At 37.6% G+C, this 23,316-nt stretch overlaps 1 protein-coding gene across 4 annotated transcripts in view; it reads right to left on the bottom strand.

Annotated features, from left to right (window-relative positions):
- Positions 1-23,316, bottom strand: part of DOCK3 (dedicator of cytokinesis 3) — a 390,231-nt gene that overhangs the window by 115,807 nt on the left and 251,108 nt on the right. For all 4 annotated transcript variants that reach the window (XM_082414877.1, XM_082414876.1, XM_082414875.1 and 1 more), the window contains exons 10-12: positions 14,949-15,030; positions 9,848-9,908; positions 8,479-8,626 (exon numbers count right to left, since the gene is read on the bottom strand). In XM_082414877.1, the coding sequence (XP_082271003.1) occupies positions 8,479-8,626; positions 9,848-9,908; positions 14,949-15,030 (291 nt within the window). The remainder of the gene's footprint in view (positions 1-8,478; positions 8,627-9,847; positions 9,909-14,948; positions 15,031-23,316) is intronic.

Here is a 23,316-nt window from a genome sequence, read left to right as displayed (position 1 = left end):
GGGCCATGAGAAACTGCCTTTTCACTCATGAAAAATTTAAACTATTTCTTATTTTATAACATATGTTTATTTAATACGGTCAATTAAAAAGGAAGTCAAACAGCATATATATGTATATTTACACATATATATGTAAAATTATAGTGCTTTAGCAAGAATACTTATTTTTATTCCTCTTTCCAGGTGGTGAAAAGCCTTATGTGAGTAACACTTCCGCCCCTTCCATCACTTTCCTGGGAAAAGGAGTGACTTCTTTGGCCAGTGCTTCTAGGAGAAGGACCCACACATGAACATCTCAGATCTGCCTCTTCCCTCTTTTGGGAGCAACCTGTTTGCAGACAGCACACAATCTCTGCACCAACAGGCTCCACATTGACTGTGACTTTAAAAGTCTTTCTAATTCAGGGTTAATCAAAAGTTAGAATGGGTTGAATGGTGGCCCCTAAAAAGATATGTCCATATACTAATCCCTAGAAATGTGAACGTTTCCTTATTTGGAAAAAGTGTCTTTGCAGTTGTACTTAAGTTGAGGATCTTGAGATGAAATCATCCTGGATTATCTGCACTAGCCCAAGTTCATATAGTAGTTCTATTTTTAGTTTTTTAAGGAACCTCCATATTGTTCTCCATAGTGGCTGTACTAATTTACACTCCCACGAATACTAATGATATCCATTAGTTCCCTCAAACTGCAACAAACAGCATTTTTATTCTTAGTTTACTAAGCCGAAATTGTTAAATAATTGGGAATGAAGGTTGACCTTTGTCAAGTTATCTTTTTTGATATCAGAATTATCGTAAGGTCTTTCCCCTCTGGATGACTAATATGCTAATTGCACTGGGATCAGAGTGTGGCTTGTGCCATGTGGAATTTATGAAAATTTTTTCTCTGAATAATTTTTGTAAAATGTTCCATGGGCCCTGGAAAAGATGTATTCTGTTTGCTGGACAAATCTTTTCTTTTTTTTTTTTTTTTAGCACTGGAAGAATCATACAGCCTGGTGAGCTGGGATACTCCAGTTACATCTGCTGTCCTGGCAAGCAATAGCACTCCATTTGACTATCAGCACGTACTGATTTAGATGATAAATTATGCTCACCCTGTGTAGAGGTAGGAGAGGAAGTGGCTAAGAGTATGGTCTCTTAACAAGGCTGCTCAGGCATGTGCCTCACCACTCTGTGTCCTGTCTCCCTCATATGTAAAAAAGAAATAACAGCCCAGATGAGTGCTCAATGATGCTGTTATTCTCTGTCACATCAACCTTATTCAGATTCTCTCCTAAGTCAGATTTATTTATCTGATTTAGATATTTATCTCCATCCTTATTTTTGTCTTCTTATATGTCAAAAGGGATGTTAACAAATCTCTTGCTTTTACTGTACTTTTATCTCATCTTTATATTTATAATAAATTGGACATAATAATTTTGAGTCATTATTATATTCAAAGGTCACAACAATTAGATCTTCACTATAAATTTCACCATGTATCGGTATAAAATGCTCTTTCTATCCCTGTAAAGGAAAAAACAGGGCTTTCTGGAACACTGGTGAGCTAGAGGCAGAGATGCTGGCAAGGACACCCAGGCTTCTCACTCTGCTTTCTTTCCCCAGTTAAGAAGGTGAGTGTGTTAAGGCTAAGTTTGGTCAACGTTTCTTTAAACTGAAGAACATGAACTGTTGAGTAAATATCTCCGGAATGAAGTGTGAACCCTGAATTTAACGGTAGTAGAGTAGTCACCCTCTACTTTGCAGAGTCCAAGTATCAGGGGCTGCTTCTGCTGGGGATTCTAGGGCTGAGGGAGTGAGTGGTGCGTTACATGTTATGTGTGTGCCTACGCTGAGAGGCCATTTTGCTTCCCGTGAGATATGTATTCTTGGAGGATGAAAGAGGAAACCAAATTTAACTTTATTGTGTGTGTGTGTTTTCTTTTTCTGTCAATCCCTGATACTCCTTACACAGCACATTCATTGCATACGCTTTACATTAGAATTTATTTTTTTATCATTAATATTACGACATTTCATTTTGTTTGTATTTTATTATTATACTTAGCTTGTTATTAATCTTTTTGTTTCTCTTATTATATTTGTGAGTCTCTCACTAATATATAGATGAATTTTGTTTTTTGCCTCTATTTTGAGAATTTTTACCTAATAGGATTTTCTTTCATCTCAATTATATTTATTGTCATAATTGATATGGGCTTTCTACTGTCCTTTGCTCTAGGCTTTCTGATTTTTTAATGCTCTCTTACAGCAGCTTTTGTACTGTATGATATATATTCTTACATGCACCTTTGTGCTGAATGATTATACATCTTGCATTTATTTATATTAGGGTTTCCGTTAGGATAGAAATGTCTAAATTTTTACTAACAGAAATATTAATACAGCTTTTAAATATAATGTATGCCTTTATTACTGGTTAATAAAAGGTATGACAACCCAACAGCCATAAAAACTAAATGTTGACCATAAAGAAGAATAAACACTTTAAAAATAACATGTTCTAGGAAGGATGGGGGCAAGGGATAGTTAGGGAGTTTGGGATTGACATGTACACACTGCTGTATTTAAAATGGATAACCAACAAGGACCTACTGTATAGCACAGGGAGCTCTGCTCAATGTTATGTGGCAGCCTGGATGGGAGGGGAGTTTGGGGGGAGAATGGATACATGTATATGTATGGCTGAGTCGCTTTGCTGAAACTGCACCTGAAACTATCACAACACTGTTAATCGGCTATACTCCAATTTAAAATAAAAAGTTTAGGGCTTTCCTGGTGGCGCAGTGGCTAAGAATCTGCCTGCCAATGCAGGGTACATGGGTTCGAGCCCTGGTCTGGGAAGATCCCACATGCCGCAGAGCCTGCACTCTAGAGCCCACGAGCCACAACGACTGAGCCTGCGTGCCACAACTACTGAGGCCCACGCACCTAGAGCCCATGCTCCGCAACAAGAGAAGCCACCGCAGTGAGAAGCCTGCACACTGCAACAAGGAGTGGCCCCTGCTTGCCGCAACTAGAGAAAAGTGCGTGTGCAGCAACAAAAGACCCAATACAGCCAAAAATAAAATAAAATAAAATAAATAAAAATTTAAAAAAAATTAAAAAGAAAGTAACACGTTCTATAAAGCCCATGATATGATTCTATCCCTACATTTTTTGTTATTGGTGCTGTTTTTGAATCATTATAGGTTAAATGAAAAATCAATTTAAAATCAAAATATGATTACTACCATTCTTTTGTTCTTCCAAGAAATGTCATTAATTTGTTTAGTCACTTACTTAACTGGTGTTGACCACCTCTACCTCTGTAAGATGGTGAAGCCCCACTCAGTGCACAGGCTTGTTATGAAGTTTCAATGTGATTATATAGCCAGAAGGGCTCTGAGAGAGTACAGAGCACTAAACAAATGTACACTGATATTACCATTGAAAACAGGTGACATTTTATGTGGCCACCATGGAGTAATTAAGATATTATGGATGGAATTATGTAGGATTTGTAGTTTAGATGTGAAAGTGGAACTTGCCAATAAACAAGAGTCATTAGCAAAAAACAAAAAAAAGACAGGAAACTCCTTTTAGATGGCATGTAATACACCCATTATTTGGGTATACCTCATTTCCTGAACCACCAATCCTCTCATTTATTTTTCCACCTCTTTCCTGTTTGATTCACTAGTTTAAATGGGTTCTTTTTTTTTTCTGTCTCTCTTATATTACCTTATTCCATCCTCCCACCCCCAATTTTTTAAATGAGGAAACTAAAGTTTGGGGAATTAGGATGACTTTTCCAAATCTCACAGCTTCTATCTATCTATCATCTCATCTATCTAATCCATCTAATAGATGAAAGTATTATATCTATGTTTTTAAAAACCAAGCTGGGATCATACATACTACTGACATACTTTTAAGTCAGTTAAAGTTGTTATACAAAGCCAGCTCTATGTTTGTATACTTGTAGAGCCACTGTTCTTTCATATCACTCTTTCTAGAGTAGCAGCAGAACAAAAAAGGGAAGAGAAAGCACATTTGTTTTTTCAATCCTGTGGTAGAGAATACTTGGGACCTCATGTGCCAACACTAGATCCATGTTAGAGACTCCTGTTGTGAACCTCTCACCTCTGCATGAACAGGGAGTCATCCTGAGCTAACTTTCTTTATCTTGGCTCATTATTTAATGTGTTCTGTTTTTCAGCAGCACTAACACACACAAAAACCCAGTTAGACACTGAGGCTAGAGACAGTGGGCACGAGAAGTCAAAATAGAGCAGTTCCATGGACAGAGACCTACTGGATTTGAGTCTTCCTTGTATGGCCTGAAAAGACTTTTGGTGCAGATGCTCAAACAACGCATGTCTGAACACGGATAATGGAGCCAGCAGATAATGGTCCTGGGTGGATGATGATCCACTGAAAACTGAGAAGGCCTAGGCTAGGAGAAAGAGAAATGTGAGCTATTTCTTCACCTGACTTGCAAGTGAGAAGCAGAATTTTTCATTTAGAGTTATTACATATAAAGACATCAGACTCCTTTAATCTGTACCAAAATGAGAGTGACCCAATGGTCCTTTACCCATTTAAGAATGAGCTTCCATTTAAGAATGGCTCCTAAACAAGTCCCCTCAACTTAAGGCAGTTTCACAGATAAGGTAGTGATGAAACAAAGAACCCAAAGGCAGTGTTCTGAGGAAATGCCTGTGTCTATTCCAAATACAAGGAGAGGTTCCCTTCCAGGCATCACTCACAGAAGAGGCTGCCACCTTGTATTTCCACCCTTACAAAGCCTTTCATGTTATAGGGCATTCTCTGAATCCCTTTATTTTTAACATCACAGCACTGTTTGGATAAGTTACATTATCCTGAAATATCTTCAATCAATGCAAGTTTTAGATGCTTATAAATTTTATCTTGGTTAAAAAATTTTTTAACAGCAAAACTACACAGATTTAGTAATCATCCTTGGGTATGACCTCCAAATTGAAGTACTGGATGCTATTGTAAAACTCACCTTAGAAGCAGCATAGTAAGTGGCTGTATCATTAAGGTCATATACATAGGCCTACATGACAAATGAAAACAAAAAAACATCAAGTGCCCAACTATTCAGCAAATATGTAATTGGGCCACAAGATGAATCTCCAGTGAAAGCATCATTAAGGATTCAAAGAGTGATGTATCAAAACCAACCTGATAATGTGCCCTGGAAAACTGTCAGATGACTCAGAATATGGCTATAGTGATGACAAAGACCTGATGGCATGGTTGCACATAAAGAATTCAAATAAAATCTTCTCATAAAATGTGAGAGTGGGAAAAAGCAATACTTCTCAGTTTTACATAATATGTGATTGAGTACATAGTGTGTAATACACATTTTATATAATATGATTTAAAATATAACTAAAATGATAAATTTAATATTCTAAGTAGTTATTTATTTCATTAAAGTTGGCCTAAAGGTGTTTGGACTTTTTTCAATGTGAAGTTGGAGAGTGGTCATCACATATTCAGAGGCATCTTGTATTTGGTCCCATGTACTATTTATGGACACCCTCCACCCCATCCCAATGCTGGCTTTAGCTCCTTGGCATTCCTCTCCTTTCACATCCCTAGGCTCCAGATTCAGCAAGCCTTGTGCCTGCCTGAGAGTCCAGTCCCTCTGTCCAAGAGGAAACATGATATCTATATCAGAATGAACTTCACATAGTGGTTATTCGTTTGTGATTTTTAAGGTTTCTAGCTCACTAAAAAGCGACCTAGTTTTTACACCTCAGCTTCTGGTTGTGATTTTTTTTAAAAGGATGTGGTGCCTTCCCAACACACGTGATATTAAATATCTATAAAGCCAGAGCAGTGGTCATGGCAAGAGACATACAGGGGCTTGAGGCCTGAGGCTGACTCTGAATAATAAAAGAAACGATGAGAAGGTCAACAACTAATGAGGTATTTTGCTAATTCACTGATTAAAACTATACAAGAGGGCTTCCCTGGTGGTGCAGTGGTTGAGAATCTGCCTGCCAATGCAGGGGACACGGGTTCGAGCTCTGGTCTGGGAAGATCCCACATGCCGTGGAGCAACTAGGCCCGTGTGCCACAACTACTAAGCCCGCACGTCTGGAGCCTGTCCTCCGCAACAAGAGAGGCCGCGATAGTTGAGGCCCGCGCACCGCGATGAAGAGTGGCCCCCGCTTGCCGCAACTAGAGAAAGCCCTCGCACAGAAACGAAGACCCAACACAGCCAAAAAAAAAAAAAAACTATACAAGAGATTTTTTTATCCTTGCAAAATTCTGTCCTAGCAAAGGCTAAAACATTATCAGTAGCTATTAGTAAAACCTTTAAGCTTTCAATTAAACCTAACAAACATGTCCCCTAAAATTTATTGGAAAATATTACTTCTCCGTAGGGCTGAATTCACTGTGCTGATGTGGATTTAAAACACTAACCCTAGAGGAATTCCATACCGTGCACAAAATCGATTTCACAAACATGGAAGTGTCTTTGAAAGTCTGTTAATATTATCAAGTGGAAAAATTATCCTACTTTTTAACTCTATTAGTCCTTCAAAAAACTTTAAAAAAAAACTATCTTCTCTGTTGAAAACGATATCTTTCTTTGGCTTTTTAGAACTGATATATTAGGCACAGCTCAGAGAAAGGAGCTAAGAAAAAGCTACACATGAATCCCACTTCTTGAAAAGTGACATGTTAGTACTGAAAACTGTTGTTTTAGAAGCAGTTAGGCTAATTAAGCTTGACAGCATGATTTCAAGAGAGATGCTGTGCAAGCCCCTATCCACAATGAGAATTTACATTGAAGCAAGGAACAGCTGATATGTGCAGAGAGATGCAACTCTGGAGTTCTATCTATAAACTCCATGCCCTTAGAAAGGATACAGTGGAGTAAAATGATAATGATGATGATTTTGGATTAACATTTAGTCCTTTTCAAAGGGAGGAAGTTGTATCAAGAAGCAGGTCCCGGGACTTCCCTGGTGGCGCAGTGGTTAAGAATCCACCTGCCAATGCAGGGGACATGGGTTCGAGCCCTGGTCCGGGAAGATCCCACATGCTGCGGAGCAACTAAGCCCATGCACCACTGAGCCTGTGCTCTAGAGCCCGTGAGCCACAACTACTGAAGCCCGCGCACCTAGAGCCCGTGCTCCACAACAAGAGAAGCCACCGCAATGAGAAGCCTGCACACCGCAACGAAGACCCAACACAGCCAAAAAGATAAAAATAATAACTAACTAAATAAATAAATTTATTAAAAAAAAAAAAAAGCAGGTCCCACCACCCATCATTGAAGAGATTTCGTAAATGGAGAAAGGCTGTGACTGATGCATGAAAGGAAGAGGAAAACTGCCAAAATTTCCTTTGTAAGTTATTATTTCAAAGGAAGATCCTCATCACATCAAGTACACAACTCTGAACAAAACGGAGCTTAAGGCAAAATAGGTAGTAAGGATATCTGGGCTTTTATTTTGAAATTAATAAAATGTGGTTGATTATACAAAGGTCCAAATTAAGCATAATTGTGAATTAAGTTTACTTCATGCCTGAATCAGACAGAACAGATAATTTAGAAAAATACACACAAATATTACAGTAAAGATATATTAACCTGGTGATTGACAGCATTAGACTTAATTTGAAAAAACAATATTGGGTTAAAACCAAAAGGGGAGAGATTTCTTTTTTTAATTCTTACAGTTAGAAATACACTTGCTTTAAAAACTCACTAAACTCACCATTGATCATGTTCTCAGCATTATGATTCATGCCTAAGTCTCTACAAGCAAAGACAGACGATATACCTGGATTCTGTGTTACTTTTCTTTGTTTTTCCTATTGTTTAACAAGAGTCAGGAGGAGATGCACTGCTTCTGTAAGGCAGAGCCCTTGGATGATGAACACTAAAAATGATGCCATGCTTGGCTGGTGACTTATAGATCGGTGGTGGCAGAAATGAAGAGTAAAACCTTAGCTCCTCAGAAAAACTGGCTTTTCTTCAAAGACAGGGCAACCTGACTTGTGATCATTCTTTGAAGCAATTTACGTCAGTAGCCAGCTCAGTTACAACAGCTGGTGGGCAAGTATTAGACACAGATGACTCTTTTACAGCCAAAACACAGGAGAAATTAGATTATTAGCTTTCCTGTAAATATGTAATAAGGTTGGCTAGTCCTGGAGAGAAGAGGAATTGTGTATTACCAGACTTTTACTTTAGAATAGAATGTTCCAAGTTCAGCTGCTTCAGAATCGCCTGGGAAGCTTATTAAAAATACAGTTGTCTGGGCCCACCCCAAACCTTTAGAAGGAAATCTTTGCATTTTCAAAAAACTCCCTATCCTACATAACCTGATGAGTCTGTGTCCTGCAAAGCTTGAGAACTTCTGCTCTCAAGGGCAGTGCTGGGATGTCTTATGTTGCAAATCATTAATATTTCTGAGGTCCATTACTCACGTGTAAACCTTAAGAACAAAATCCTTCTCTTCCTTTAATTCTGTGAGCGACTGCAGGACATCCAGGATGCTTAGGACTGCACAGCCATATGGCCGCCGATAGTGCAGGTGAGCAGGGCCCTTCTTTGAGTCATTCAGGAGCATCCGGCCTGGGGCAGAGCAGAAACACCAGTCAGACTAAGAACTCCATGCTCCTCTATAGCACCACCAAATTATCATCCAAGGATGCCAGAGCTATAGGCACCTTAGAGATCTTCTAAATTGGAAGACTGAAGATGAAGGGAGCCATCCAAGGATGCAAGGATATTTATGTAGGGGAATGCCAAACAGGCCTTTAGCCAGGGCTCTTCCCCTGCACCACATTCAATTAATCATCCTTACTACCCACCTCAACACCAACAGTCCATTTATTAATCATATGAGAATGAAACAGTGGTTTCATGAATTTCTTAGAAAAACCAATGTGCTAATATATTTTAACTTCTTAGTTGAGTATTTTAGCTGACAGGTAAAAGTTATGTATACAGAGATAAGGAGGACAATGTACTATTCTTCCAACCAAATTCTTTCAGCCAAAGCTGCTCCTGAACCACTGTAGGAGCAAGAAGAGTCTCAGAAAGTAGATGGGAGGTTGATTTTCCTGCTTACTAAGGCTGTCCTTACAGTGGCAAGAGGACTTGCAAATGCAGAACTGGAACCTCAACAAATGCTTTATCAAGTACAGCAAAACAAAAACCCAAAAGTACAGCAAAAAAGAGTTGTTTTGTTGTTGGCAAAACAACTCTTTTGCTGTACAAGATATGCCAGAACCCACTATGAAAGAAGACTTGGTTAGTCATAGGCCCGCAAATTATGTCATAAACTTAAAATAAGACTGGACAAACAAACCACAGGTAGCAAAAATCTTGGGTGGGGTAGAAGTGAGATACCATCCATCTAGTACAGTAATGACAGTAACTCTAATTTTGTAGAAAATAGCATAGATACATACTTTTTGATACAAAACACAGCAAAGGCCATTCACTACCTGTTAAGCTGGCAACCCTGGCAACCCGTTATAAGATCTCTGAGGCAGAGGGCTGGTACAGAGGCAGAACATTAGATGGAGAGAATGTAAAAAAGCAGACCACTTGAAATAAAAAGTATGGGTCCAAAAACAAATAGGGAGCAGAAAATGCTTTCATTTCTATCAAATTCAGCTATTGCAGCAGCTGAGCTTAAGGTACAGCTCCAGTACAAGCTGGACTCTAATCCTAAGACCTGAAGTAATCCTAAGACCTGAAGAGCTAGGCAGAAGACAAAGGTCATACACAGTGGATATCCCAAGTTGGGGTGGTCTTAGTCATGTGAATTGATAAAGTGGACCATACCTATTCGTATCACATGGGCAACTATATATAAATCTCTCTTCATATCTTTGCTGCTCAGATCCTAAGAAAAGAGAAAAAATAAATTAAGGCAATGAATACATAGAAAATAATTAAAATTTCATTTTGAACCTCATAATGGTTTGCTTTTGCTGCTTTTAGCATATGCTATAGGTGGGGGAAGGGGATTAAAGTACATAGCAGTTTAGTGTTTATAAGATTCCTGCAGTGAAAGTCTGGACATCTTATATGCCCTTGGAAGATTATTTTGTTGACAGTATTTTTCCAGCTCTTATTTAGACCACCTATCTCCGAAAGTTCTCACATTAGAAATCTTCATGACATTGACTTATCCATGTTTATTCCAAAATCATATAAAAACATTCTGTAACAAAAGAAATTTCCAATGCAGAAAAAAAAAATGGGAAAACACCAAAGGGCTCATTAATGACTGAAATTCTGAAAGTTTACTCTCTACTAATTTTACATTTATTCTGCTGTCCACAATGATTATTATACACTAGATACGTTCCCTTGAGAAGCGATTACTTTGGTTTTAGTGAAACCTCAATAATTAGATCTCCCATTTCTAAATTTAGATATGCATCATTTATGCTGAAGTATAAAGCTGAAAATAATTTTATCTGGAAAATTTTAAGGGCTTCCTTTAAGTAAACAAATCTGATCCAGAATCACTTTTAAAACTAGAGTTATAAAAATAATTTTATACATTATTTATGTGTAGAACACATTTTGAAAAAAAAGTTTGAGTATATATTTATACTTTATTTAACACATTATACTCGAAGTAATAAAACTTCCTTTAATATGTATTGTTTCAGACTTTCACCGGGTCATCAACCGCTGCTCACTCCCAGCCACGTTATGAATTAATGATGAAGGAGTAACCTCTATCTTTAATGGGACAGGTTCCTGTGAGTTCCCTTTTGCTTCTAGGAAAAGGTCCCTTAGTTCCATTTCCTTCCCATCTTTCATCTTTTGATTTGTCCCAGATACTTATCTCTTTTCAATAAAGCAGGAAAAGGGACAATCAAGCAGCAGTCATGATTTTGAATGAGCTTTGGATCCAGAATCCCCATGTTTGCTTTATGTTTATGTTTACCCTGTAGCAGGGTTAGGTCTAGGGTGAAGCAAGCAAACCATCTAAGGTATAAAATTTAAGGTCTCATTCTCAGGATCCTGCGCTTTGCTTGCCTCACCATAATCCCAGCTCTGCCCTGTAGAGTGGTCCTGAACATATGAAAGAAAAGGAGACATTAAAAAGTAATTTGTAATGGTGAAATTGAAGCTTTTAGATTCTAGATGGTTATAATATTTTGCCAAATTCTTGATGGAATAATGAAATATACTTACAATGAAATGGGTTACAAAATAATTTAACATAAATTGTTATCTCTGGAATCACAAAGATATATTTTTGCATGAAAGTTGTCTTTTGATATTGAAAAATATGTTTTAGACTCCATTTCAATAATTCCTTTAATTTAAAATGATATCCTCCAAACACTACTACATTTTGCTAAATATTAAGATGACTACTAAATAACAAATAGAAATTAAAAAACAGATTACCATTTTTATATAATTTTTGGGATAGAAACATGTCTATTGCTAAAAGATATGTAAATGTTTGACACATTTCAAAGTGAAATGGTCTTCTACATACCTTAGATTGTGTTAATCCAAACTATCAAATAACCAGTATAATTATAAATCCCAATATACGTAAAGAATTCAAGCCAGTTACCAAAGATGACCAAACACTAACCAGACGGGCTGTACACAAGACCATGGGATCTCTCCTTTGGTTCTGTTCAGGTGAATGAAAGGAAGAAGCCTAAAATGTAATTTATAGTATTTTCTAAATGGCTGGGTAGGGGCTCTTTCTTACCATGTTGTACATGGTACCCAGAACATTCTGTGGTATTTATTTGAGGTCAGTAAAAATAAGATGATAATAATCAGTACCAGAAAATATTTTAAGTAAAATTATCATTTGTGAGTTCCACATAATTTCAGTGTCAAAATTCAGTGTAAAGGCTATCTTATTAGATATGAGCATGGTTAAACACAGTTACCATAGAGTTATGTCACAAGACCTGTAAAACCAAGGTGGGAAGAGAGGTGACTCACCCACCATTCATCTGGTGAGCAGGGTTTGAATTTAGACTTACTCACTGGACCTTACCCTCCAATCCTACATAACTAGGAAGTTGGTTCCCAACTACCTGGTGGGTAGAAAGGACAGTGACTCAGGGATCAGCATCTTGACTCAGTTACTAATATTTCATCTGAAACATGGAAAAGTCAATTCACTTTCCTGTGCCTGGACTACCCTTTTTCTGTAGAGATAATAGGATTTACAAATATAAAACATAGACAATTTATTCATTCTTATGCTGCAGAAAAGGAGGCAGTATTTTAATAAATGATATTATTGCACTAATAATTCAATTCATTCTTAATTCCAAGAAAGCACGACCTAAAATTCTATTTTGAAATGTGAAAAAGTAAATGTAAAAAATATGATGCCAATTAATGCAGGGAAAACAACACAAGTTCATTCCCTGAGCTGATCACTCAACTATAATAGAAAATAAACATGTATTCATTTATTTATGTAACAAATCATTAGTATTTGCCAGGCACTGTGTGTGAGGCACTGGATATCTAGTAAGGAGTAAATACACAGACATGCTCTCTCATGCACATACCACACAGCCATTGTTAATCATGAAAGTCATAAAAATCCTCACTGTATTAGACATTTACATAAATATGAAACACCTCCTTCTTGGATAAAATTCTTCCTGCACAGGAAGCTCTGAAACCTAACATAGTCAGAAAAAAACAGGATTTACCAAGAGCAAGATTGTGCATGGATAATGTGACTGTCTGTAATGTGGCTCTGAAGTCAGCTTGAGTAACCCTGCAAAACTGCTCCATCTGTATGGTTCCCTTTTCTTGATGCTAAGGTAAGCTAACATGCTGGCACTGACCACAGCTGTACCTGCATTTTCTTGCATTTACTCGAAAACTCTGTAACACATATGCCAATCTAGAAAACTCCTCTGGCCCACAGGAGGAACTCAAGTCTTAGATAGTCAGAAAATAGTTTCCACCAAAATTATTATTTCGTATAAGCTTAAAGTAAAACATGAAAATCCTGGCTAGAACAATCTTGTTCAAAAATCTTCTAGGCTTTGAAAAAAATTCCTCAAATCGTTTTTTTGGGGGATCTTTAAGAAAAGATCCAGGGCTGTACTGCAAAGGGAACTACAAAAGTGGGTATTTTTAGCAGCCTTGTGCCTTCCCGTTGTGGCAGAACAAGAGCACGTAATAAGTGTTACGTGCATCTCTGATTTATAAAGCTGGAGCTACAGCCTAGGCCTCTGGGCCCCTATAGATAATTAAAATGCTGTTAAATGAAAATTTTGATTTACTGTATAATTACATTCAAATATCATAATTAAGTTCATTTTTCAAGAGACAAGGACTGCACTCATCACACTCAAGGACAGCACACACGCACACACATGCACACGCACACACACACACACACACACACACCGCTCTGTTCCCACAGTGCCAAAGAACAAGGAATCGACAATTTCTTTTGCTGCTTTAACCAAACAATATCAGAGCATGAGGATCTATAAAAGACTCCTAAGGTCACTGGGACATTCTAGACAGATGGGTGTCTCATCTCATTCTAATCCTGTTTCAGGAAGGTGGCCCTAGAGAACCAGCTCAGTGTTCAGGTAGTCTCACTTCAGATGCTCTCCCACAATATTCTAACCTACATCCCATTACCTGCAATTTCGACTCTTTCCCTTGTTCTCCTGCTGAAGAGAGAGCACTGATCTTTCCAGACTAAACCATCTCAATTCCCTTAGCCGTCTTCCTGGATCTGCTTTTCCTGCTTTTTCTTCCTGTATTATCTCCTAAGCTTTGAATGCTGAGCTCAAAGATGTACGAAACTTCATGTTAGCTTAGCTAGATTTGTAAATCCTTCATATCTGAAGCAATTTCAATAAAAGTTATTCCTGTAAAAGTGGCTTCTGATTCTGCAGTAACATCATTTGAGATTTCGATAAAGTTGTAGTAAATGAACAAAAAAAGTCAGGTAAACAAATCCAATTTTATCTTTCAGAGAAAGTCACATATCAGAGCCCTAGATAAATCCCATTTGTGTTTAAGAGGCACACCATAAGGTTTGAGACACCTGACTGTCACCTATCAATCATGCACCACAAATGAGGGCAGTGGCACTGTGACACCATCATACCTCCCTGTACTCAACAGGTTTTGATGGATCTCAGTATCACTGAAGCACATCAAAGAATCCATGATAGTCAAAAGTGGTTTAAAATTGTGACACGGTCTTATTTTCTTCTTCAGCAAATAAATTAACTGAAATAAATAAAGCTGGGCAGTTAAGTTTTATAACTGGGTAAAAAAAAAATTTAGTAAATCAGTAAAGAATACACAAGGCAACGTGGTATTGTGAGGCTTAGCACTTTTCAATAAGCAGGTTACCAAGCCTTCTCTGAGCTGATGAGTCCATGAGCTCAGAGACCACAAATAACAGCATGGTTATTCAGAAAAAACTGAAGTATGAATCATGGCATGAAAAGACTCTGTTCGGTATTTGAAAGAGGAGGACTATTTAGTTTGTCTCTCTTTATATAAACTCATTAAAAAACTGCAGAGCTGTAAATTTGGTGGGTGCCTTTAGAGAAACGATACTTACACATCAGAGAAATTCCCAGTGGCCTTGAAGAAGAATTGTAAGAAAGACTTTCCTCAAATTTTATGTGTCTATTATATTAAATAGCTTCTAAAATGTACATCAGTAAAAGGTACTTGATTATATTTCTTTAATAAATTCAATTAAAAACTGAAGCTAATTTCAGTTTTCTTAAATATTTCATTAAAACCTGAAAGACACATAAATCAAGTTCTATTCTCACCAGTGTGTGGGGAAATAAGAATAAATGCTTGTTTCCAGGGCAACAATATCCACATAGCAGGGCCCTAGTTAGAGTCAACAGCAGAGAAGGGAAAGAGAATTTGCACATACTGTAAAAAGGGCACACATTCGTTCTATCTTCTCTGGGTTCCTTGGCCCACCATTCTTGTTCAGTCTCACCAGAAACCGCTCACTGAAATGTAGGAGAGAGAGACAGAGAAATGTAAGGGACTGCATGCTCGAGACCAAATAAAAAGGGCATTTATAGAGAAACCCTAAACACTTTCAGGACAGCCCATAGTGACAGGCAAGGCCAAAAGGACATGTCTAGTGGCAGGAGACTATCTTTCTTGCCAAGCAACGTACAACAGAGACTACAAACTGCTTCACAGGTGTTGCTGTTTACTTGCCAGTTGTGGCTCTTATCTCCCTAAAGCTGTGTGCTCCCTGAGGGCAGCAATGAGGATTATGTCTTGTATTTTCCCAAATACCCTCAAAGCTCTGGGCGTAACAGTAAGTCCATAAGAAGCATATACATTCTTTGATGTGAACACTCAGATCATCATAAAAATATTCATCACACTAGGTCCGAAAGAGTCTACATTACCCAGTTTACATCTTCCTATACAATTTTTGAGAATCATTTTAGAGCCAAGAAAAAATGTTACAGGGACTTACAAAAGTTTGGGTGAAAAGTAAAAAAGAAATAATGTACTGTAATTCAAGCTGTAATCAGAATTTAATAGGGCCATTAAGATATTTTATTCCTCAAACAATATAGGTTAAGTCTTGAAGGAAATTATTGGACTGAAAAACTTTAGAAACAGTGTTTGCAACATTCTGGAGAAATGTCTCCTTGCTCTCTTATCTCCTTCCTGCCCCTGTCTAGGATCTCATTCCCATCTCCTCATCCCAAGGTTCTCTACCAATTATAACAGGAAAACTGAGCCATGGCAAAGACAAAGTATGTGATTCTAAAAGTAATTTGCTTCTCCTGTGCCCAGAGTCATGTACTCATTACATGTATTAGGTATCAGTAAAAGGGCCAATACTAAAATATTGTACTAGAATTATAAGATATGTTATAATATCAGCTGCACAGGTTGCTTAGTTTGTTCACATATTCATTTGTTCATTTAGTCAACAAATAGTTATTAAGTTCTCTGTGCTAAACATAGGAACACAAATGTGAACACAATATATATAGGGCACTTTTCTTCCTAGAGCTCATGGTCCTTCCTAGAGCTTAACTTCCTAGGCAGTTAAACGTGCAGAAATGAAGCTCAGAAAAGATCTGGCTTTTATAAATCTGGCAAATATAAATTTGAGATGCTTCAGCCAGCGGATTAGATGGGAATAAGCAGGGAATATGCACAGAACAAGAAGAAAAGGGGCTTTGGTCAGAATCCTGAGGGACATTGATAATTAAGAAACAGGTAAAAGAAGAAGAACTAGCCAAGTAGACATGTAGGGACAAATAGAAAAACAGAAGAAAAATAAGAAGAATGGTGGGATGCTATGTTAGTTAAGGGAAAAAAGTGTCTGAAAGAGGAGGGAGGGGTCAAGGAGGCCCAAGGGCACTGAGAATCACATGAGACAACAATACAACAGTGTCCACAGGATGTTAAAACAGATGTCACTGGTGATTCTGGCAAGAACCGTTTTTGTGGAATGATAGTGAAAGAGGCTAGTGTGAGGAGTAAGAAATAAGGAAGCAGAAACAGTGAGTCGAGACCACTCTTTGAAGAGGTGAAGATGTGGAAGTGATGAACTTTTAGTTAAATGGGCATGTTGAGTTGAGGGAGGTCTTTGTTTAAAGATGGGGTAACCCATATATATTCAATTAATTTTCAATAAAAGTATCAAAATTCAGTAAGGGAGCACAGCAGTTTCAACAAATGGTGAACAATCCATATAAAAAATTAAACCTTGGGCTTCCCTGGTGGCACAGTGGTTAAGAATCAGCCTGCCAATGCAGGGGACACTGGTTCGAGCCCTGGTCCGGGAAGATCCCACATGCCGCGGAGCAACTAAGCCCGTGCGCCACAACTACTGAGCCTGTGCCCTAGAGCTGGAGTGCCACAACTACTGAAGCCTACGCACCTAGACCCTGTGCCCCGCAACAAGAGAAGCCACCGCAATGAGAAGCCCATGCACCGCAACGAAGAGTAGCCCCTGTTCACCGCAACTAGAGAAAGCCTGCACACAGCAATGAAGACCCAACGCAGCCAAAAATAAATAAAATAAATAAATTAAAAAAAAAATTAAACCTTGGTCTTGCCTACAAGAAATGAACTTGAATTTATCATAGACCTAAATATAAGAGCTAAAACTATAAAACTGTAAGAATACACACATGAAAAATGAGACAAGTACCTTCGTGTATCTTGTTCACATTTGTTTTTCCATATTTAGCAGACAGTAGAAAAACCTTTGTGATCTCAGATTATTAAGCATATAACATGAATCACAAAATGATAAATTGGACTTTATAAAATTAAAACCATCTTCTCTTTGAAAGACACTGATAAGCAAATGAAAAGACAAGCTATAGACTGGAAGAAAATATTTACACTCACCTAAGAAAGGACTGTATTGAGAACATATAAAGTAAGCTCAGACGCAATAATAAATAACAACTCAAAAAATGGACCAAAAAATATGAACAGACCCTTCACCAAAGAATATACAGGGATGGAAAATAACCTCAAGAAAACATTATTAGTAACTAGAGAAACGTAAATTAAAAGCACAGTGAGATACCACTACACACGCACTAGAATGGCTAAAATTAAAGACTGAATATACCAAGGATTGGCAAGAATGTAGAGCAACTAGAACTCTAATAATCTGTTGAGGAGAATGTGAAATGGTACAGCCACTTTGGAAAACAGCCTGACAGTTTCTTATAAAGTCAAACATGCACTTACTATAAGCACCAACAATTTTACTCCTAGGTATTGACTCAGAAGAAATGAAAACATATGTCCACACAAAGACCTGATTGTGAATGTTCATTGCAGCTTTATTCATAATCACTAGAAACTGTAAAGAACCCAAATGTTCATCAGGAGATGAACAGACAGATATACCATTGTATGGTATACCCATACAATGGAATATTACTTCACAATAAAAAGAGCAAACTACTAAGATTTATAACAATATGGATGAATCTCAAAGGCATTATGCTAAGTGAAAGAAGGCAATCACAAAAGACAATATACTGTATGCCTCCATTTATAGTACATTCTAGAAACGTAAAATTATAGGAACAGAAATCACATCAGAAGTTGCCAAGACTGAGGAAGGAGGGCAGGGGTTGACTGCAAAGGTACATAAGGGAATTTTCTGGGGTGATGAAATGTCTGTTTCTTGACTATGGTAGTGGTTTCACAACTATAAATTTGTGAAAACTCATCAAACTATGCATTAAAAAGGGTGAATTTTACGATATGTAAATTGCAGTTCAATAAACCTGACTTCAAAAAAGATGGGACACACCTAAGAACATTTACATCTAATGGGAAAATGTTAGTAGAAGGGGAGAGATTGAAGACAGTGGAGAAAAAAATAATGGGTAAAGGAAAAAAAGGTTCCCACCTACTCAGGGAATTGTGAGAATCCAGGAGAGAGTTAAGGAGAAAACAACAGGTGTGGATACAAAAAAATCTGTAGTTTTAGTAATGGAGAGTTGAAGGTTAACAGAGAAACAGGAAATAAGAACATACGGGTAAAGTTTAGAAAAAAAAGACATCCAAAAACATCAGGAAAAATTCTCAAGACCATCTGAAAGAAAATGTAACTAGGAAAAGTAAAAATGATGGTTGTCACATGGACAAGTGCGAAGTGGAAAAAAGGACATTCAGTTGAGTCAATTTTCTCTCAAAAGTATAATCTTGAAACTCTAAAAATCTCTCCATCTCTTTCACTACCTACCACTAGACTAGGCTACTACTGGACTGTAGCTGGGATTATTATAACAACTTCCCAGCTGATCTATTTCCCTTTTTGCCTCTCTATAATTCATTCTTCGGAGAGATTGATCCTTTTAAAATGTGAATCAGATTACACTACCTCCCATATTAAAAAATTTTTCATATGGTCAAAGTGATTTTTTATACAAAGGTATCAAGACAGTTCAATGAAGGAAAGAATAATATTTTTAACAAATGATGCTGGGACAACTGGAAATCCACATTCAAAAGAATGAAGTTGAATCTCTATTTCACACCATATGTAAAAATTAACTAAAAATGGATTATAGCTGTAAATGTATGAGTGAAAACTATATAACTCTTTAAAGAAAACATAAGCATAAATCTTCATGACCTTGGATTAAGCAATGGTTTCTTAGATAGGACTAGAATACTAAAAGCACAAGCAATGAAAGAAAAAAATAGGTAAGTTGGACTTCATCAAAATTAGAAACTTTTGTGCTTCAAAGGACATCATCAAGAAAGGGAAAGGTAATCCACTGAATGGAAGAAAATATTTTCAAATAATATATCTGATAAGGGACTTGTAGCTAGAATTTGTAAAGAACTCTTACAACTCAATAATAAAAGAACGAATAGACATTTCTACATCGAAGATAAACAAATGGCCAATAAGGATATGAAAAGCTGTTCAACATCATTAGCCATTAGGGAAATGCAAATCAAAACCACAATGGGGGCACTACTTCACTTCCACTAGAATGACTTTCATCAAAAAGACAGATAATAACAAGTGTAGACAAGGAGGTGGAGAAATTGGAACCATCATATAATGTTGGTGGGAATGTAAAATGGTGCAGTCACTTTGGAAAACAGTCTGGTGGTTCCTCAAAAGGTTAAACATAGTTTAACATATGACCCACCAATTCCATCCTTAAGTATATATCCAAGAGAAATGAAAATATATGGCCACACAAAAAAGTACATGAACATTCATAGCAGCATTTTTCATAATAGCCAAAAGATGAAAACCACCAAAATATCCAACAACAAATGAATGGATAAATAAAATATGGTAGGTATAGCCATATAATGGGTTATTATTTAGCCATAAAAGGAATGATGTATTGATATACACTACAATGTAGATGAACTTCAAAAACATCATGCTGAGTGATAGAAGCCAGACACAAAAGGCCACATATTGTATGACCCCATTTCTATGACATGTCCAGAATAGGCAAATATATAGGAACAGAAAATAGATTAGTGGTTGCCTAGGGCTGGGGATTTGGCAGAAAATGAGGTGACTTGTAAAGGGTATGGAATTTCTCTTGGGGGTGATGAAAATGTTTTAAAATTGACTGTGGTAAAGTTTGCACAACTCCAATATACTAAAAGCCACTGAATTGTACCCTTTGAATAGATGAATTCTATAGTGTGTGAATTGTATCTAATAAAGCTGTTGCAAAATCAAACAACAGCAAACTTTTTCATGGCTTACTCTTGCTCTCAGATAAAATAAAAATACCATATGGTAACACATATATATGGAATCTAAGAACAAAAAAAAATGGTTATGAAGAACCTAGGGGCAGGACGGGAATAAAGACGCAGACCTACTAGAGAATGGACTTGAGGACACGGGGAGGGGGAAGGGTAATAAGCTGGGACAAATTGAGAGAGTGGAATGGACATATATACACTACTAAACGTAAAATCGATAGCTAGTGGGAAGCAGCCGCATAGCACAGGGAGATCAGCTCGGTGCTTTGTGACCACCTAGAGGGGTGGGATAGGGAGGGTGGGAGGGAGGGAGACGCAAGAAGGAAGAGATATGGGGATATATGTATATGTATAGCTGATTCACTTTGTTATAAAGCAGAAACTAACACACCATTGTAAAGCAATTATACTCCAATAAAGATGTTAAAAAAAAAAATCAGATCTCTAAGGTCTGCAAGGCCTTGTGTGGAACATTCACTGTTATCTTTATAGCCCCATCTCACAAGAGCCTTTCTTGCTTGCTATTCTCCATATACACTGTTCTCCTAGATACAAGTTTCTTGAACAAGCCAAGCTCCTTCTTGCTTTAGGACCTTTGCACATGCTGTTACCTCTGCCTGGAATACTGTTCTTTCAGCTCAAGTGGCTCGTTCAAATGCCAATTTCCCAGGGAAGCCAACTACAATGATGTTAGCAAGAGCAATACCCCTCCCCTCCCATACCCTCTCTCTCCTTTTCAGCACTTGGCACAAACTAATTATTTTCTTTCTTTATTATCTTTCTCTTACATGAGAGAATAAGCTCCCTAATAATAAGGATGTTTGTTTACTGCTGTATCTCTAGTACTTCCAAGAGGCTAACCTACAATAGGTGCTCAATACATGTTGAATGAAAGAAGGTGGAAGTTCCCTGAAGAATTGCTGTGTGGTGTGTGGAAGCCTGCTGACAAAGGTCACCATAAACTAGATGGGTAGCATCACCATCATACTATGCAGAAATATTGATGAGCCAACAGTGAGCAAACAAGATGGTCAGGACAAACCAACCTTCTAACTTGGTGGATAAAGACTGAGAAACATCAAGCATGTTGTGGCAGTCAGAGTCTCCCAGCTACTCACTAAAGTCCATGTTCTCTGTTTCTTCTTGGGCAGGCAGATAGACTATACTTCTCAGCCTCCCTTATAGTTGGGTGTGGCCATATAATGAGCTCTAGACACTGAATGCAGATAGAAGTGATGTACACCACTTCTCAGCTTAGCCCTAAACACGGGTTACATGTTTGTCTTCACGCTCTTTCCCCTTTCAGATGCCTAGAGTGGAGATGACCCCACAGGGCAACGTTGGGGCCATGTACTGGCGTTGACAGAGTATTTATTAGTCTGAGTCCCTGAATGATTGTATGGATGAGTCCCACCCCAGTTACTGCAAATTCACCCACCTGGTATCAGTATACAAGCAAGAAATACATTTCTATTGTGCTTGAGCTGTTATGCATTTTTCTGTCTAACTGTTACAGAAGTTGATCTATCTTAATACGTATAAATGCATATAACAACCACTCAATTAGTTGTTAACTTGATAGATGAAAATAAAAACAATTTTAAGAAGTTTATGCCTTTTCAAGAGAATTTATCATTACTTCTGTTCTCTTCTTTGGAAGGAAGACATACAACTGCTCTCACCCTCACATTACCTCTCTCAGTGAATCTCTCAAGCACAGACATCTACCAAGCAGGCTGCCATTTGGAGCTTCTTGTTACCAAACTAGAGAAAGGGGTGCTATTCGGAGGGGCTACACCAAGCTGTGATCCAAAGAAAAAAGGGTAGATAAAACAAATTCCAGGGTAGACAGTATTGCTGGCCCTATGAGAACCCAAGAACTTCTCTTTCTCCTCAACAGTAAAAGGAGGCCCCTAAGGTGGTTCTCCCAGTGCCCAGTTGAGCTTCACATTTCCTAGAGCCTTTCACACTCCCGGTATCACCTGGCTTTCTTCACAGTTTGTGAGACTGAAAATAACTGTTTTTTGTTTGTTTGTTTGTTTCATTTCAAAGGGCTCTAGGTACAAATCGAATTACTTCCTGTTTTGCTGGCTTCACCAATGGGTATGAAAAAAATGCTGCTTTCTGTTAACATTCAAACTATCTGAAGGCAAATATCTACCCAATGTTTCCTAATTTGGCAACAGCTGTTCTGCAAAAGAAGTGGTCAATATTGCTGGGAAATATTGCATTTCCAGAGAAATGCAATATTACAGAGAGGTTTCTACCCTCTAGGACTTCTCAGAGGCTTAAAATGTTGTTATGTGTTTAAGTACCAATGGGACAGGTGACTTTTGACTCCACAACCTGCCTTTGCATAAGGCGATGGAATCTGTACAAATACAATTTGATAAATGCTGAGTGAATCTATTTGCCAACTAGAGGCATGATTCCTTTTCATATATCCCAAAAGTGTGAAAGGAACTGTGGCCAAAGAAAAAAATTTATTTATGAGATTTTACAAACATCCACACCTCTATATGAGAGCAACGGGTCAGTTTTTCTCCTAATACTCTGGGTAAGAAAACTCTAATTCTTTCAAGAGAAAAAAGAGATGGTTAAATTCTTATTCCTCAATAAGCAACATTATGAGAGAACTGCTCTACATTTACTTGTCTTTATGATGAGCTATGCATGAACAGTATATGAAGTTACATTAATTTCATATTATTGAGCAAGTTCTTACAAATGAAATCCGTAATTTGAATCTGTGACAAGTCTAATAGAGTCTTAATTTTAAGATCACTTGCTTTTATGAGAGTTCTAATTCCTGGCTGGTACTGCATTTCATACACTTCACCATTGATGGTAATTCATGCATGCCTACAGCAAATGTTTGGTGACCAACAATGAGGTGCTAGTCTATGCCAGGTACTGAGGCAGAGACAAAGTCTTTAATCCTTAGGGAGGTTATTTCCTGAAGACACTGGTTTGGAAATATAAGCACACGCCTCAAATAAATGCAGAGGAATTCTCCCAACTCTTTCAATTTAATC

Source organism: Balaenoptera physalus (genome assembly GCF_965194825.1).
Source record: "Balaenoptera physalus genome assembly, chromosome: 11".
NCBI classification, from domain to species: Eukaryota; Metazoa; Chordata; class Mammalia; order Artiodactyla; family Balaenopteridae; genus Balaenoptera; species Balaenoptera physalus.
This window is presented reverse-complemented; position numbering and strand designations above follow the sequence as displayed.